The sequence below is a fragment of the Eriocheir sinensis genome, chromosome 61, assembly GCF_024679095.1.
Source record: "Eriocheir sinensis breed Jianghai 21 chromosome 61, ASM2467909v1, whole genome shotgun sequence".
NCBI lineage: Eukaryota > Metazoa > Arthropoda > Malacostraca > Decapoda > Varunidae > Eriocheir > Eriocheir sinensis.
Window position 1 is genome coordinate 6,950,137 of NC_066569.1, and position 18,692 is coordinate 6,968,828.

An 18,692-nucleotide genomic window follows, 5' to 3' on the forward strand; every position below is an offset into this window, starting at 1 on the left:
TCTCCCATTCAGTCATTTACCTTCAATTATCTCTGCCATTCTTCCTGCAACAATCTCTCCCTTTCCTTCATTTACTTCCACCAATAGCCTCTCCCATTCTTCCTCCACCTACAATCTCCCTATCCTTCCTTTACCTCTAATAATCTTTCCCTCTCCTCCCTTAATCTTCCTCCGACATTTCGGTCAAGAGGAGCACCGGGGGGCAGCATGGGCCAGGCAGGAGTCATACATAACGGCAGCCACTAAAAATAAAATTCGCCTGCGCCACTGACAAGCTGGGGCCGCCTAATCAGAGACCCCTCAAGAGACCCTACCGGCGCTACAGTGAAGTGAAGAACAAGGGGAAGAGGAAATGTGAGAGAAGAAACAGGAAAAAGAAATAGGAAAAGTAAAATAAGTAGAAGAGAGAGGAGAGGAGAATCATAGCAAAAGAGAAAAGAAGGAAAAGAAGAGAAGAAAGAGCAGAAATGAAATAAAAATAAGGAAAAGTAAAATAAGTAGGAGAGAAGAGGAGAATCATGGCACGTGAGAAAATAAGGAGGAGAAGATGAGAAAGCAGAAACGAAATAAAAAAAGGAGAATAAAAAAGGGAGAGGGAGGAAACGGGATGATAGTGGATAGATAAAAATAGAAGAGGAGAGGAGAGGCCAAAGAGGAGAGACAAGGAGGGGAGGAAACTTGGAAAGAGAAGAACCGTGAAGGAGAGAAGAAGGACAAATTAAGGCGAAGAAGACAAAGATCAAAGGAAAGGAAGAGAAGAAGAGAGAGAGAGAGAGAGAGAGAGAGAGAGAGAGAGAGAGAGAGAGAGAGAGAGAGAGAGAGAGAGAGAGAGAAAAGGAAGGGAAGAAAAGGGAAAAAGGGAGAAACGATAAAAAAAAGAAAAGGAAAAGCCAGGAATAAGCAAAAAGAAAAGGAAAAAGAAGAAGGAAGGACAAAAGGGAGGGAAGAAAAGGGAGGAAAAGAGGAAGAAAAGGAAGTAGGAACGATAAAAATTCAAAACAAAACAAGAAAAAGCAAAGAAAAGAATGAATAAAACGGAATTATAAAAAATAGAAAACAAAGAAGCAAGTAGAAAATTGTGATAAAAAAGAGGATAAACGAAGAAAACAAAGATGAAAGGAGAGAAAGAGAAGGAATGACAGATTGAGACGAAACAAGAGAATGAGAGAAGCAAAAGGAAAGAGAAATAGGAGGGAAGAAAGGGGAAGAAGGAAGGAAGAAAAGAGAGTAGGAGGAATAAGAAATAAAGAAAAGGGAAGCAGGAAGAAACAAAGAAGGATACTGAAGAAAAGGGAATTGTGTAAAGAAGACAAAACAGAAAGTAGATTAATGTAATAAAAAAGAGAGAATTGAGGAACGAAAGAGAACAAAAAAAATATCTATCATTATCATTATCACTACTACTACTACTACTACTACTACGACTACAAATACTGCTTCATTACTAGCCTACTTCTGCTGCTTCTATGATACTAATATTGCTACTAGCCTACTGCCATTTCTTCTACTACTACTACTACTACTACTACTACTACCACTACTACTACTACTACTACTACTACTACCACTACTACTACTACTACTACAGCTACTACCACTACAGAATATATTTAGAGTTGCCTTACGTATTTATTCAGCTTATAAGACGCACCACCACCATCACCACCACCACCACCACCAACATTATTATTATCATCATTATTTTACTCCTTATTGAAAACACGCGCGGAAACTCATAAATACCAAGGTAAACAAAGTCACATGGTCCGCACGTGTCTTTTTTTTTTTTATATATACATTCGACACCATCGCGCCGGGGAGGGTGAGTCAGAGAGAGAGAGAGAGAGAGAGAGAGAGAGAGGGGGGGAGAATGAGAGAGAGAGAGAGAGAGAGAGAGAGAGAGAGAGAGAGAGAGAGAGAGATAGAGAGGGGGAAGGGGGAATGAATTTAGTGATACGCCTCAAATTAGGAAGAGAAAATGAAGGACAGAATTAGAGAGAGAGAGAGAGAGAGAGAGAGAGAGAGAGGGGGGGTAATCTAAAACGACACGCCTCAAATTAAGAAAGAGGGGAGAATGAAGGACAAAATGAGAGAGAGAGAGAGAGAGAGAGAGAGAGAGAGGGGGGGGGGGTAAATCTAAAACGACACGCCTCAAATTAAGAAAAGGGAGAGAATGAAGGACAAAATGAGAGAGAGAGAGAGAGAGAGAGAGAGAGAGAGAGAGAGAGAGAGAGAGAGAGAGAGAGAGAGAGCGTTAAATCTAAAGCGACACGCCTCAAATTAATAAAAGGGAGAGAATGAAAGACAAAAGCAGAGAGAGAGAGAGAGAGAGAGAGAGAGAGAGAGAGAGAGAGAGAGAGAGAGAGAGAGAAGAATTTACTGACAAGCATCAAAGGAAGAGGAAAAAGAAGAGGAAAACCGTGAGGGATACGAAGAAAGAGAGAGAGAGAGAGAGAGAGAGAGAGAGAGAGAGAGAGAGAGAGACCTTGGCAGCGTGACCAGTGCGCGTGGAGACCCTTGGCTAACACGATTATTTTGGCGGAGCGAAAAGAAAAAAAGAAAAAAAAGAGAAAGGATTAAGACCGTCAAGTCGAGGGTCAAACGTCTTAAGGTCAGCGCTGGGGAAGACCTTCGACTTTAAGGCCAATGTGACGGAGATGAACACTGAGGTCACGCGTAGCTATAACGTATGCCCTAAAATTATACCTTTATTATTATTATTATTATTATTATTATTATTATTATTATTATTATTATTATTATTTGTGGAATGAGTGTTAGTATGTATGTTCTCCAATCCCCTTTTTTTCATCCGTTTTCATCCTTCGTTTCTTATTCTTAAAAACTTTCTTTCTAAACACTATTATTTTCCTTTTTTTTCTTCTTTAACTTTCCTCGATTTCATTTTTCTCGTTCGGTTTTTTTTTTGGTTTCCCTCTTTACTAAGCCGTTCCTTTATTTCACGTTCTTTATTGTTTTCCTTTTTACTAAGCCGTTCCTTTTTTCTCTCGTTCGTTTTCCTTCCTCTTAAAACAAAACTTTGCTCACTCTTAATTCCATCACTTCATTGTTTTCCTTTCGTTCCTTTAGTCTTCTTCCTCTTAACAAAACCTTCCCAACCATTTCTTTTTCTCGTTCTTTTCTTCTTCCTCTCAACAAAACATCAAATCACCCTCGTTCTCACTGTAATTTCTCTTTCCTTTCCACAATATCCGTTTTTTCTTCATTATCTCTATTTGCTTCTTCCTCCTTTCCTTTTCTCTATTCTTTATCGCGTTTACTTTCTTTTCTTTCTCCCCTTTTTCCCCTCTCACCGTTTCCTCCTTTCTCACTCTCCTTCTTCCTTCCTTTTCTTTTCTCTATTCTTTTCCCCTTTACCTCCTCTCTCACTCTCCTTCTTCCTTCCTTTTCTTTTCTCTATTCTTTTCCCCTTTACCTCCTCTCTCACTCTCCTTCTTCCTCCTTTTCTTTTCTCTATTCTTTATCGGATTTACTTTCCTCTTTCTCCCCTTTTCCCCCCTCACCGTTTATCCTCCTTTCTCACTCTCCTTCTTCCCCCCCAGAGGCCGCTTCGGGACGGTTTACTTAGTGGAGGACAAGAAGACAAGACAGAAGTTCGCGGCCAAGTTCGTAAGCACCAAAAGGAACCAGGATCGGGCCAACGTTGAGAGGGAGGTGGAGATCATGAAGCTTCTCAACGCTGAAAAACCCCACCCTCGCCTTATCCAGCTCTACGACGCCTACGACATGGCCAAGGAAATGTGCCTGGTGCTGGAAATGTGAGTAAGGTGGTGGTTGGGGGTGGGGGGGATGTAGTGGTGATATGAGTGGTTGTAGTAGTAGTAGTAGTAGTAGTGGTTACGGTGGCGTGATAGAAAGAATAGTAGTAGTGAGAGTTGCAATAGTAGTAGAGTTAGTGGTAGTGTGGTAGTGTTGGTTGTAGTGGTAGTGGTGGTAGTGGTAATGGTGGTCAGAAGTGGTATTAGTGGTAGTGCTGTGGTGATATTTTTTTTTTTTTTTTTTACAGCAAAGGAGGCAGTACAAGGGCGTAAAAAAAATAAAACTAATGAAAAAAACAAAAAGCCCGCTACTTACTGCTCCTGAATAGAGTACAGAGGAGTGGCAAAAAAGAGAGGGCCAATTTCGGGAGGAGAGGTGTCCAGATTACAGCGATTACAGCGATGGTAGTAGTAGTAGTAGTAGTAGTAGTAGTAGTAGTAGTAGTAGTAGTAGTTTGAACAATGCTAAGACTGGATGGAAATAATGATGATGATGATGATGTTAATGTACTTTCCGTCTTTCTAATAAACAGCGTGAACGTTAGGTTAGGTTAGGTTAGGTAACTAGAAGGGAATGGAAAGGGACTAGGGTTAGGTTAGGTTAGGTTAGGTAACGAAGGGAATGGAAAGGGACTAGGGTTAGGTTAGGTTAGGTTAGGTTAGGTAAGGAAGGGAATGGAAAGGGACTAGGGTTAGGTTAGGTTAGGTTAGGTAAGGAAGGGAATGGAAAGGGACTAGGGTTAGGTTAGGTTAGGTTAGGTAAGGAAGGGAATGGAAAGGGACTAGGGTTAGGTTAGGTTAGGTTAGGTAACGAAGGGAATGGAAAGGGACTAAGGTTAGGTTAGGTTAGGTTAGATTAGGTAACGGAGGGAATGGAAACTGTTCAAACTACTACTGATGCCGCTACTGATGATGATGATGATTATGTTAACGCACTTTCCGTCTCCCCAACAGCGTGGACGGCGGGGAGCTGTTCGAACGCGTGATCAACGACGACTTCATCCTGACGGAGCGCGCGTGTACCGTGTTCGTGCGGCAGATCTGCGAGGGCGTCGAGTTCATCCACTCCAAGAACATCCTCCACCTCGACATGAAGGTGAGCATAGTACAGGAAGGAGGATGTCGAAGTAATGGCAGGGGTCGAATGGTAATGGATGTTAACCCGTTAGCTGCGGGGATCATGTTTCTTAAAGGCCCCTCTAAGCGAGAAAAATGAGAAAAAACATCACTCACACAAACTACTTAATAATATATATCAACGCATTTGTGATTAGTTTATGTATCATCTATTTTGGGGGGTTTATATCATGATTTTGGCCCGTCGCTGGTACACGGTAAAGCCACAAATTTGCCCGTCGCTGGTACACGGTAAAGCCACAAATTTGCCCGTCGCTGGTACACGGTAAAGCCACAAATTTGGCCCGTCGCTGGTACACGGTAAAGCCACAAATTTGGCCCGTCGCTGGTACACGGTAAAGCCACAAATTTGGCCCGTCGCTGGTACACGGTAAAGCCACAAATTTGGCCCGTCGCTGGTACACGGTAAAGCCACAAATTTGGCGCGTCGCTGCTACACGGTTAAGGATGCTGGAAGTGAGTTGGAGTAGAAGGGAATGGAGAGGAGAGACAAAAAGGTGCCGAGTTGGAATGACGCGAAATGGCAGAAAATGGATACTTAGTAACATAAATAACTGGAGGAGGGAAGAAAATGGAAGGAGAGGAGAGGGAGATTGGAGTAGAAGGGAGTGGAAGCGGTACCTACAAAGTGGAATAGGGTTTGCAGAGGCCGTAGGGTTCTGTAAATGGGTAGAAATGATTATTGGAAGAGGGGATTAGGTTAGGTTAGGTTAGGTAAGGTAAATAGAATGGAATGGAAAGGGATTAGGGTTAGGTTAGGTTAGGTTAGGTAACGAAGGGAATGGAAAGAGACTAGGGTTAGGTTAGGTTAGGTTAGGTTAGGTTAGGTTAGGTAACGAAGGGAATGGAAAGAGATTAGGGTTAGGTTAGGTTAGGTAACGAAGGGAATGGAAAGGGACTAGGGTTAGGTTAGGTTAGGTTAGGTTAGGTTAGGTAACGAAGGGAATGGAAAGGGACTAGGGTTAGGTTAGGTTAGGTTAGGTAACGAAGGGAATGGAAAGAGACTAGGGTTAGGTTAGGTTAGGTTAGGTTAGGTAACGAAGGGAATGGAAAGGGACTAGGGTTAGGTTAGGTTAGGTTAGATAACGAAGGGGATGGAAAGGGACTAGGGTTAGGTTAGGTTAGGTAACGAAGGGAATGGAAAGGGACTAGGGTTAGGTTAGGTTAGGTAACGAAGGGAATGGAAAGGGACTAGGGTTAGGTTAGGTTAGGTTAGGTTAGGTAACGAAGGGAATGGAAAGGGACTAGGGTTAGGTTAGGTTAGGTTAGGTAAGGAATGGAAACGAACTCTAGTATGGTTAGGTTAGGTTAGGTTAGGTTAGGTAACGAAGGGAATGGAAAGGGACTAGGGTTAGGTTAGGTTAGGTTAGGTTAGGTTAGGTTAGGTAACGAAGGGAATGGAAAGGGACTAGGGTTAGGTTAGGTTAGGTTAGGTAACGAAGGGAATGGAAAGGGACTAGGGTTAGGTTAGGTTAGGTTAGGTAAGGAAGGGAATGGAAAGGGACTAGGGTTAGGTTAGGTTAGGTTAGGTTAGGTAACGAAGGGAATGGAAAGGGACTAGGGTTAGGTTAGGTTAGGTTAGGTTAGGTTAGGTAACGAAGGGAATGGAAAGGGACTAGGGTTAGGTTAGGTTAGGTTAGGTTAGGTAAGGAAGGGAATGGAAAGGGACTAGGGTTAGGTTAGGTTAGGTTAGGTTAGGTAACGAAGGGAATGGAAAGGGACTAGGGTTAGGTTAGGTTAGGTTAGGTAACGAAGGGAATGGAAAGGGACTAGGGTTAGGTTAGGTTAGGTAACGAAGGGAATGGAAAGGGACTAGGGTTAGGTTAGGTTAGGTTAGGTAACGAAGGGAATGGAAAGGGACTAGGGTTAGGTTAAGTTAGGTTAGGTTAGGTTAGATAACTAGAAGAGAATGGAAAGAGGCTAGAATGATATAAGTGAACGGCTATGGACTATATATGGCATAGGAGATAAAATGAATGAACGAAAAAATAAAAAAATAAAAAATAAAAAATAAAAACAATAATTCTCCCTTTTCCCTCCTCCCATTCCTTCAAAAAACACATTCAAAATCCCCATCCCTCACTTTCCTCCTTTCCCTTCAATACAAACAACTAATTCACTTATCCACCTCTCCCCACTCTTCCCTTCGCCAGCCTGAGAATATCCTGTGCCTGTCGAGGGAAGGGAACCGGGTCAAGATCTGCGACTTCGGGTTGGCGCGCCGCTACGACCCGCGCAAGAAACTCCAAGTGCTCTTCGGGACCCCGGAGTTCGTGGCGCCCGAGGTGGTGAACTTTGAGCCCATTGGTTTTGGGACGGACATGTGGAGCGTGGGAGTGATCTGCTACGTGCTGTGAGTGTGGGGGGTGGGGGTTGTTGGGGGTGGAAGGGTGTGGGATGTGGGGGTATTGTGTGGTGGGCTACTAGGTGTGGGTGTGAGGGGCTGTTGTGGTGGAGGGCTGTTTGAAGGGGGTTGTGTGCATGGGTGGTTGCTGGGTGTGGGGGGTTGTGTGGGGGAGTTGTGTGTGGGAGGTGTGGAGGGCGTGGAGGTGTTATTGGGTATGTGAGGTGGGTTGTTGGGTATGTGTACAGGGAGAATTTAGGATGGATTTTGATGCATTTCCTCCATGTCCTTTTTCTCGTTTCCTCCTTGTCCCTGTTCTCTCCTTCCATTCCCTTATGTTTCCCTTTTCCTTTCCTCCAACATTCCCTTCTCATTCCTTTCATTCCTCCAAGTCCATTTCCTCCATGTCTTCCTTCCATCTTTTCCTCCTTGTCCCCGTTTTCTCCTTCCTTTCCTTTACGTTCCCTTTTTCCTTTCCTCCAACATTCCCTTCTCATTCCTTCAAGTCTCTCCCTTTCTTCCAACGATCTCACTTTCCGTCGTTTACCTCCACCAGTCTCTCCCATTCAGTCAGAGGCCGTTCAATAAATGGGTAGAAATGATTATTGGAAGAAGGGATTACGTTAGGTTAGGTTAGGTTAGGTTAGGTTAGGTTAGGTTAGGTTAGGTTAGGTTAGGTTAGGTTAGGTTAGGTTAGGTTAGGTTAGGTTAGGTTAGGTTAGGTTAGGTTAGGTTAGGTTAGGTTAGGTTAGGTTAGGTTAGGAAGGGAATGGAAAGAGACACCAATTATCTGTCATTTTTCCTGCAACAATCTCTCCCTCTTCTTCCTTTACTTCCACCAACAGTCTCTCCCATTCTCCCTCCACCAACAATCTCCCTTTCCTTCCTTTACCTCTAACAATCTTTCCCTCTCCTCCCTTAATTTTCCTTAACCTCCAGCATCTCAATCTGTCTCACCTTCTTCCCTCTCCCCCAGTCTCTCGATCTCAATCTCACCTTCTCCTCACCGTCTCTTTCCCCCAGTCTCTCCATCTCAATCTCACCTTCTCATCACCGTATCTTTCCCCCAGTCTCTCAATCTCAATCTCACCTTCTTCTCAGCGTCTCTTTCCCCCAGTCTCTCAATCTCAATCTCACCTTCTTCTCAGCGTCTCTTTCCCCCAGTCTCTCAATCTCAATCTCGCCTTCTCCCTCCAGTCTCTCAACCTCAATCTCGCCTTCTCCCTCCAGTCTCTCAATCTCAATCTCGCCTTCTCCCTCCAGTCTCTCAATCTCAATCTCGCCTTATCCCGCCAGTCTCTCACTCTCACACTCGCCTTCTCCCTCCAGTCTCTCAATCTCAATCTCGCCTTCTCCCTCCAGTCTCTCAATCTCAATCTCGCCTTCTCCCTCCAGTCTCTCAATCTCAATCTCGCCTTCTCCCTCCAGTCTCTCAATCTCAATCTCACCTTCTCCCTCCAGTCTCTCAATCTCAATCTCGCCTTCTCCCCCCAGTCTCTCAATCTCAATCTCGCCTTCTCCCCCCAGTCTCTCAATCTCAATCTCACCTTCTCCCCCCCAGTCTCTCCGGGCTCTCCCCCTTCATGGGCCACAACTACGTGGAGACCATGACCAACGTGACCCACAACAAGTACGACTTCGACGACGAGGCGTTCGACAGCGTATCCGACGAGGCCAAGGACTTCATCCAGAAACTGCTGGTGCTGGATAAGAGGTGAGGGGGAGGGGGAGGGAAGAGATAGATACAGATAGATAGATATAGATAGATAGGAGCAGCGAGTAGCGGCCTTTTTTTATTATTGTTTCCTTTTTTTGTGCCCTTGAGCTGTCTCCTTTGTTGTAAAAAAAAAAAATAGAGTAGTTTTTGATGTTTCATTTGCGAAAAAAAATAATATATAGATTAGAGAAACAGATAGTGGGTGATCTTATGTCTTGTTTAATTTTAGAGATAGATAGATAGATAGATACAGAGTAGGTTTTATTGTTGCATTTGTGAAAAAAAAGATAATATATAGAAAAGAGAAAGAGATAGTGGGTGATCTTATTTCTTGTTTAATTTTAGAGATAGAAAGATAGATAGATAAATAGATAGATAGATAGATAGATATAGAGTAGGTTTTTATGTTGCATTTGCGAAAAAAAAAAAGGTAATATATAGATTAGAGAAAGAGATAGTACGAGTTCTTATGTCTTGTTTAATTTTAGAGATAGAAAGATAGATAGATAGATAGATAGATAGATAGATACAGAGTAGGTTTTTATGTTGCATTTGCGAAAAAAAAGATAATATATAGATAAGAGAAAGAGATAGTGGGTGATCTTATTTCTTGTTTAACTTTAGGGGAAAATGTAAATAGACAGACAGACAGATAGATAGATAAAGATAAATACAAAAATAGATATAGGTGCTTAGATAGGCAGGTGTGTAGATATAGGTAGATAAATATGTGTAGATAAATATGTGTATGATAGACAGATATGCAGATAGACAAACATTCACGTAGATAGATAAACAGAAAGCTAAATAGATAAAGAAAGTGACGGTATCAATGTGTATTAATAAGTATTTCTTGCATTCATATATACGTAAGATTCACACACACACAATTATACACACCAACACTAATACTCTCTCTCTCTCTCTCTCTCTCTCTCTCTCTCTCTCTCTCTCTCTCTCTCTCTCTCTCTCTCTCTCTCTCTCCATATATTCACGCATACACAAAATCATACACCCGAAAACTAATACTCTCTCTCTCTCTCTCTCTCTCTCTCTCTCTCTCTCTCTCTCTCAGCGCCTTGCCCTCACCCCGAGAGGTCAAACCGCACGCGCTCCCACTTCCGTGACCTCTCGCTTGCGAATCCACCCTCGTGTGCTGTACTGAACTGTACTGTAGATCTTGCTGTGCTGTGTGCCGTGTGCTATTTCGCGTCGTGCTGCGTACTGCTTATTGTCAACCGAGTTAGCTGCCCGCAGAGGTGTGCTGTTTGCTGTGCGACCACGTGCTTCGACCATTGGACAGGATTAAGTGTTGCCCTTATTTTTACTACCTCTCCGCCTGTATCTACCCTCTCGCAGTAGCGCCCTGTAAAACATATATACACCTATACACAAAACACAGTGTTACACTCTTTCCGCCACATTCTTTATATATTTCCAGATTCCACCTGACGCCACTTCCGACGCAGGTGTTCAGACCTACCTGACCTGACTTGACCAGATTCTTCCCCAGAGACCAGTCATCCTCCCGCCCTCCCTCTCGCGTTTCGCTCCTCCTCGTCTCTCGCCTCACCTCTCCATTGCCCCTCCCTCTCTCTCTCTCTCATTACTACCCCCACTTGCCCCTCTCTGTCTCTCCTTCCTCACTCCCGATCTCGTTCCCACCCTCTCTCTCCCCTTTCCTTCGCCCTCTTCCTCCCTCCATCCCTATCTCCTCCTACGCCTTCCCATCTCTCTCTCTCTCTCTCTCTCTCTCTCGCCTCCTCTCCATTGCCCCCCTCTCTCTCATTACTACCCCCACTTGCCCCTCTCTGTCTCTCCTTCCTCACTCCCTATCTCGTTCCCACCCTCTCTCTCCCCCTTTCCTTCGCCCTCTTCCTCCCTCCATCCCTATCTCCTCCTACGCCTTCCCATCTCTCTCTCTCTCTCTCTCTCTCTCTCTCTCACTTATTCTCGCTTATTCACGCACGCGTCCTCTGCCCTACGAAAAGAAAAAGCAAAGCAAATATATAGATACCTCCTCCTTACCAAGATGGCGCTAAAGAAATGTTCGACTTGCACAGGAAACTTCTCTGGTCATTTCTTCTCAGGACGATCGACTGTCTGCAAGATCTGCCTGTTGACTCAGCAGATGGAAACGAGACTCCTTCAACAGGACGAAAGGCTAACGGCTGGCGAGAAGAAGATCACCGAACTAACAAGTACTGTTGATACCTTGCAGGAGTTTATCCAGGCCAACATCGTCGCCCCTCCTGCAATTGACGCCTCATCACCCTCCTCACCTGCACTCGATGCCCAGCCACCTTCCGAAGAAGGCACGTCACAGGAACCGGTAGAGCTGACGCTGAATGCTTCACCCCGTGAGAGGAGGAGCCAGACCCGCCCCTAGAGCCATTTATCCTACTCATTGCTACAACAGATTTGCCATACTGGAGGAGGAGGACGAGGAACAGAGCACCTTCTTGGTCGGTGACTCTATGATTCGCCATCAGGTGGTTGAATTCTGTGGCAGAGTCCCCCGTCGTAGGCGTAACTACTGTTATCCTGGAGCTGGTGTTGACGACATCACAGCTGCCCTGGACGAGGTCTCCGCTGAGGCCTCTAATGACTCACTCTTTGTTCTCCACACAGGTACAAACGACGTCACCACGACCCGGTCTGAGGAACTGCTGGACAAGTACCGTAGGCTCATCCAGCAGTATAAGACTAAATCCCCTAATATTTTGATTTCAGGAATTCTACCACGGACATGGGATGAGGGCGACTTCTACAGTAAGGCCTTCAGCCTCAACAACCGCCTGCAGACTCTCTGCGGAGAGCTTGACGTCGAATTCTTTAACGCCTGGAACGATTTCTACGGCCAGAGTAGACTTTTCCAAAGGGACGGCATACACCTGTCCCCCATCGGGGCAGCCAGATTTGGAAGGCTCATCAACAACGCCGTACGTAACGCCCGAACAACAAAAAACGACTCTCAGCCACGTCCTTCCATCCCGCCCGTGTAAATAGACACCTCACACCGCAACAGACTCGTAACATTGAACCCTCCAGTAACTCTATTACCAAGCTTCAAGATAACCTAAGAGTCCTTAGTTTCAATGCGCGTAGCCTAAGAAACAAATTTGATGAACTGCGATGTCTTGCTCTGACAGAAAACTTTGACGTAATTGCTATAACCGAAACATTTATCGACACCACTAATATTGATTTAAGTTCCGAATATAACATAGATGGCTACAGATTCTTCAACAATGATCGTGTAAACCGTAGAGGGGGTGGTGTCGCCCTTTTGTCAAAAGCTACTTGCAACCTACTGACAAAACACCAAGAAACAGTAACGTTGAACATTTGTGCGTGCGAGTAAACATTGCAAAAGTCAATTTAAATATATCTGTCACTTACAGGCCTCCGGGGCAATCACTTGATGGCGATCTTGAAATGTACAGCGTCTTAAGGCAGTCACTTAATAACAGCGACTCACTGATACTAGGAGACTTTAACCTCCCCATATCGACTGGGCGACACTGTCGGGTACAGAAGGTGAGTCCCATAGAATGATCGAATTTCTAGAGGAAAATTATCTAAGCCAAATGGTTTCTGAACCAACTCGACAAAATAACATACTTGACCTTGTTATAGCGACCCAAGATAACCTAGTCAGTAATGTCACGGTAGGAGAACACCTCGGTTCCTGCGATCATAAACTAGTGCGCGTTGACATTAGAGCTCAAACATCGGTGACTGTAAATAAAGTTAAGGTGCCCAATTTCAAAAGAGCCAACTTCGTAGAAATCCGACGAAAACTAATAGATATGCAACTATCAGATGACGGCAATGCAGAGGACGCCTGGCTAAACTTTAAAAATCACTTACTCACTCAGCAGGACACATTTGTCCCCTTGTGCGAGAAGCGAATTAACACTAATAAAGTCCACCTTGGTTTAATAGCGAAATTAAACACTCAGTCAAGGAGAGAAAATTGTCTTACAGGTTAAAGAAAGACCAAAGCACGCCCGAAAACATTAGACTTTACAATGATGCAAGGCGACGAGTAAAAAGATTAGTGCATCAGGCAAAGCGTAGATATGAAGAAAATATTGCAGCCAACTGTAAAAATAATCCGAAATCCTTCTTCAGTTACATAAACAACAGAAAGGCGATCAGAAGTGGAATTGGACCTTTAATAAACAGCGACGGTGCACTAGTGACTGACAGCCAACACGTTGCAAACCTATTAAATAATTACTTTTCCTCGGTGTTTAATAATAACAGTCCTCCCACCACCACCACCAACACCAGTACTAATGTAAATCCTGAGCATGCATTGTCTAACTTTGAAATAAAACCCGATGAAGTCCTTAAAGCCCTCAAATCACTTAAAACAAATAAAAGTCCTGGACCTGATAAAGTATATCCAACTCTGCTGAAAGAAACAAAGAGCGAAATACTCTCCTCCCTCACAACCGTATTCAATATGTCCTTGCGACAAGGCATTGTCCTTCAGATTGGAAAAAGGCTAACGTGACACCGATTTTTAAGAAAGGAGACAAAAAGTACCAGGTAATTACAGGCCCATTAGTCTAACTTCGGTTGTAGGTAAGCTACTTGAGGGCATAATTAGAGACAAAATTGTGAGTTACCTTGAAAGCCACTCATTAATTGGGGACTCACAACATGGCTTCCGAAACAAAAGATCCTGCCTATCAAATCTATTAACCTTTTATAACGACCTCTTCACTGTTTATTACTTAACCAAATCACTTGTCGTATTATATCTTTATTTACATAAAGATTTTTATAAATTAAATCATAATAAATTACTTTACAAATTAAAACAAATAGGTATTGACGGACAGGTAAACCAATGGATCGCGAATTGGTTGAGCAACAGACAACAAAGAGTAGTGATTGACGGATTTAACTCAGAGTGGGCGCCTGTCACTAGTGGCGTCCCTCAGGGCTCGGTTCTTGGCCCAGTGCTCTTCATTATTTACATCAACGACGTGGATGTTGGACTCAATAACCGCATTAGTAAATTTGCAGACGACACAAAGATTGGTAACTCGGTTCTCACTGACGAAGACAGGCAAAGCCTCCAAGAGGATTTGCACAAAATTTCAGCTTGGTCGGATAGATGGGAGATGCCCTTTAACGTAGACAAGTGCCAGGTCCTTCAAGTTGGAACGAGGAATAAAAAGTTTGATTACGAAATGCGCGGCGTTAAACTCAAAAGCGTTCAATGCGTCAAGGACTTGTGGGTCAAAATCGCGTCAAACCTCAAATTATCACAGCAATGCATCGATGCAGCAAATAAAGCGAACAGAATGTTGGGCTTCATTAAAAGAAACTTTTTATTTAAGAATAAAGATGTAATACTCCCGCTCTACAACAGTTTAGTCAGACCCCACTTGGAATATGCGGTACAGTTTTGGTCTCCTCACCATGCAAAGGATATTGCTAAATTAGAAGGTGTTCAGCGTCGGGCAACGAAAATTATCCCTTCCTTGCGCAACAAATCCTACGAAGAAAGGCTTTCTACCCTTAACATGTTCTCTCTTGAGAAACGTCGCCTCCGAGGAAAACTGATCGAATGTTTTAAAATACTTAATGGTTTCACGAATGTAGACAGATCAACATTGTTTATGATCGATGACACTTTGCGCACGAGGAACAATGGCGTAAAACTCAGATGTAGACAAGTAAATTCAGACTGCACCAAATTTTTCTTCACCAACGTTGTAGTGCGAGAATGGAATAAGCTCCCATCATCAGTGGTCCAGTGTAACACGATTGACTCCTTCAAAAATAAGCTCGACCGTCACTTCCTTCAACTTAATATCAACTAGAGTAGAAATGCAACGTTTTGGAGTCTTCTGATTAATGTAAAATCACTTAGGTTTAAGGACAGACCACCAAGTCTGGACCATGGGGTCTGTGTGGTCTGATTTTCTATGTAAATCTATGTAAAATCTCTCTCTCTCTCTCAGCCTGCGCCCCACGCCTGCGCAATGCCTCCGTTCGGACTGGCTTCGTTCCCCGCCGCCGCCGCAGTGTTGCCACCTCCGCAGACGCTTCCCTTCCTCAGCGTCGAACTCAGAGGAGGAGACGAGCGACGAAGAAGACGAGGACGAGGACGAGGAGACCGAGGAGGAGGAGAAGAAGGTTATCCAAGTCGTGGTTGAGGAGAAGATAAAGAAGGATGAGGAGGAAACGGAGAAGTATAGTGTCAGGAGGAAGAGGAAGAAAGAGGAGGATGAGGCGGCGAAGAAGAAGAAGGAGGAGGAGGAGGAAGACGTGAAGAGGAAGGAAATGGAGGCCAAGAGGAAGGACTTAGAGAAGCAGATAGAGGAGAAGAAAAAGAGGATTGAGGAAGAGGAACTCCGAATGAAGAAGAGGAAGGAGGAAGAGGAGGCTAAGAGGAGGGAAGAGGAGGAAGACAGGAGGAGGAAAAAGGAGGAAGAGAAAAGGAGGAGGGAGGAGGAAGAAATCAGAAGGAAAATCGAGGAAGAAGAGGCGAGAAGGAAAAAGGAAGAGGAAAAAAGAAAACGATCTGCGGAAGAGGCAAGAAGAAGGGAGGAAGAGGAAGCCAGGAGAAGGAAGAGGGAGGAAGAGGATGAGGCAAGGAGAAGGAAGAGAGAGGAAGAGGAGGAAGCAAGGAAGAGGAAGAGACAGGAAGAAGCGAGACGAGAGCAAGAGGCTGACAGGAGAAGAAAAGAAGAAGAGGAGGAGAGGAGGAGAGCTAGAGAAGAAGCGAGGAAAAGAGAAGAGGAGGAGAAGAGGAAAGAGGCCGAGGAAAAGAGGAGGAAAGAGGCAGAGGAGAAAAGAAGAAAGGAGGTGGAGGAGAAGAAAAGAAAGGAGGCTGAGAGGATGAGGACGGAAGAGAGAAAGAAAGCAGAAAAGCTGAAGCAAGAGGAAGAGGAGGCCAGGAAGAAGGAGGAGGCAGAGGAGCGCAAGAGGAAGCAGGGCGGGGAGGCAGGGCGGGCCGAGGAGGGCGCGGGCGGCGGGGTGCTGGCGCGGAGCAAGGCGCAGCTGCGGGAGTTCGTGGCTCGCTGGAGCGCCCACCCCAACTCCCCGTACGTGATGGTGGCCGAGGACGCCCCGCGGGGCCTGGGGGCGGCGCGGGCGTGCTCCGGGGCCTCGCTCACCTCTATAGCCGCGCTGCCGCCCAGCGACACAAACCCCGACGACCTCAACGACGACGAGGACGAGGCGGCTGACGCGGCGGGCAAGGACGAGGAGTTCGTCCACTACACGTTCTCGGCACCGTTCAAGGGCGCCGCCCCGCCCCAGGAGGTGGCGCGCAGCCTGGAGGCGCGGCTCAACCTGATGCAGGAGAAGGACGCCAAAGAGGGCGGGAAGGGCGCCGAGAAGGGCGCCGGGAAGGCTAGCGGGAGGAGCGGCGGCAAGGGCCCCGGGCGCAGCGGCAAGCGGACCTCCCCGGCCCGCACCTCCCGCTCCCGCTCGCGCGTGCTGCAGGAGTCCGAGGAGGCGGAGGCCATCATCCAGGAGATCCTGCGCGTGGACCACCGCAGCGCCTACGAGGAGTACCAGCGCATGGTGGGGGCGACGAGCGGCGGGACGCTGCGGCGGCCCGAATTGGATGCGCTGCGGCAGGAGGAAGGCGCCTCGCCGCGCAGTCCCAGGAGCGCCTCGCCCAAGAGGCAGCCCCGGCGGCAGCCCTCCAGGGACGTACCCCGCGACGACAGGCCGCCGTCCAGGGAGGGGGAGCGCTCCCCCGCTCCCACCCACCGCCGGCCCTCCAGGGACGTGCCCCTCAACCCTGTCCAGATGGAGCGCCTGGCTAAGTTGGCGGGCGGCGGCGCGGCGCAGCAGGCGTGGCCAGACCTGATCGTGGCGCCGCAGGACGAGGCCGACGAGGAGGTGCGCCAGTACTCCCTGGACGTGCCGGTGGCGTCGCTGCACAAGAGTCCCAGCGGCACCCTGCACTCCGTGCCCGGCCTCAAGGTGTCCCAGGAGCCAGAAGCGGACGCCACTCCCTCCCCCACGCCCACGCCAGCCCCCAAGGGTGCACCCTCCCTCACGCCCCCGCCCTCACCTTCCTCAGGGAATAGCAACAAGGCTGCCCTGTCACCGCCGCCCTCCCCGGTCCCTGCCAGCAAGGGCACCTTACTCCCCACACCCTCGCCTTCCATCGCCTCAAGCGGGGACGGAAAGCAGGCCCTCACGCCCCCGCCCTCCCCCACACCCTCCCAGAAGGACGCCCCATCCGGCGAGGACGCCCCCAGCAGGCTGGTGGCGTGGATCCTCGACATCGGCACCAGGACGCCGCCCAGGCAAAACTCCAGCAGCAGCCTGCAGGACCGCGTCACCCAGTGGGAGACCCGCGACGCCAGCCCCCGCCGCTCCCACGCCCCCTCCCCCAGGCTGACCCCCTCACCCCGCCCCTCACCCTCACCCTCGCCCTCACCTTCCCGCCGGCACAGTGACCGGTCCTTGCAGCAGGCTGAGGGCGCCGCGGAGGCCCCAGCAGGCGCCCGCCGCCCACAGCTGCCCTTCAACGCCCTTACGTCAGACACCTCCGCCGAGAAAGTGATCCAGACGCCGTGGGGCATCCTGAAACGCACACCTTCTAAAACGTCCTTCTCCAAGTCCCCCTCCAGGGAGCGTGAGGCCTCCCCGGCGGGACCCAGGGGGACTCGCCCTCCCGCGCAGACCGCCCCGGAGGCTCTACAGGTCAAAGCCCCTGGGACGTCCTCGCCTCAGGGGGCAGCGCCCGCACGCCCCCAGGAGCAGAGCGGGTGGGCGGCGGGCGGCAAGTGCCACACGCTACCCCGCTCGGCCAAGCTGATGAAGCAGCAGTCTATGGGTCACGTGCCGGCGGCCGGCGGCGCCACGCCCTTGGAGGCCGACGGGAGCCTCAAGCGCAAGAGCAAGTTCCCGCCGTCCCCCAACAAGCGACCGCTGGCGCCGCTGCTGTTCTCCGCACAGGACAGAATCTCCATGTTCGAGAGCCAGCAGCCCGCCTCCACGCGCGGCCCCCCGAAGCCCCTGGCCAGGACACGCAGCAGCGTCACGCTGGGGAGCAACGGCCCCACCGATCCCCGCGCCGGCGACCGCTCCTCCCAGGTGGGCTTCATGAAGTCGAGGCTGCTGGGCAGAGCGGGGCGCAGCGCGGGGCCCACGCTGCCTGAGGAACCAACCACCCCGGACTCCAGCAGGCGGCCCGGCCCCGACGCTGCCTAAAGGCCCGCCTGGCCTGTGTGGCGCCTCCTGCTGGCCTGCACACACACACACACACACACACACAGCTGCACGGCGTGTCACCAAAGTACTCATTCAGTTCTCCGTACATACACGTGCCCGCGGGGGCCGCCGCCTCCATGGGCCGTCATAGTTGTGCTTGCCATATATTTTTTTGTTCGTTTTTGCATTATACTTGAAGAAATACGAAATATATGATATGTATATTATGTTGATGTGTGTGTGTACACCTTACTGTTATTTTTATTTTATCACCTTTCTTATCTCGCTCTTGTATTATTTTCCTTGGTTTTATCTTTAATTTGGCTGTTATGGTAACACTCACGCACGTCAGGGGGAGGAATGGTGGAAGGAGGGGGGGGGGGGGCAAGAGAGGGGTGGTGGAGCGACTGGTGAATAGAGGGAGGCTTGGTGGAGGGACTAGTGCACAAAGGGAGGCTTGGTGAATGGATTGATGAATAAAGGGAGAGTTGATGGTTCAGGTGGTCGATGG

General features: G+C 47.8%; 1 protein-coding gene across 2 annotated transcripts in view; it reads left to right on the top strand.

Annotated features, from left to right (window-relative positions):
• The window catches only part of LOC126986295 (capping protein inhibiting regulator of actin dynamics-like), a 46,780-nt gene extending 28,314 nt beyond the window's left edge, over positions 1-18,466 (top strand). For both annotated transcript variants that reach the window (XM_050842273.1, XM_050842274.1), the window contains 5 exons: positions 3,564-3,779; positions 4,734-4,875; positions 7,070-7,269; positions 8,822-8,974; positions 14,965-18,466. In XM_050842273.1, the coding sequence (XP_050698230.1) occupies positions 3,564-3,779; positions 4,734-4,875; positions 7,070-7,269; positions 8,822-8,974; positions 14,965-18,181 (3,928 nt within the window). In that variant the 3' untranslated portion in view covers positions 18,182-18,466. The remainder of the gene's footprint in view (positions 1-3,563; positions 3,780-4,733; positions 4,876-7,069; positions 7,270-8,821; positions 8,975-14,964) is intronic.
• Positions 18,467-18,692: the final 226 nt, after the last annotated feature.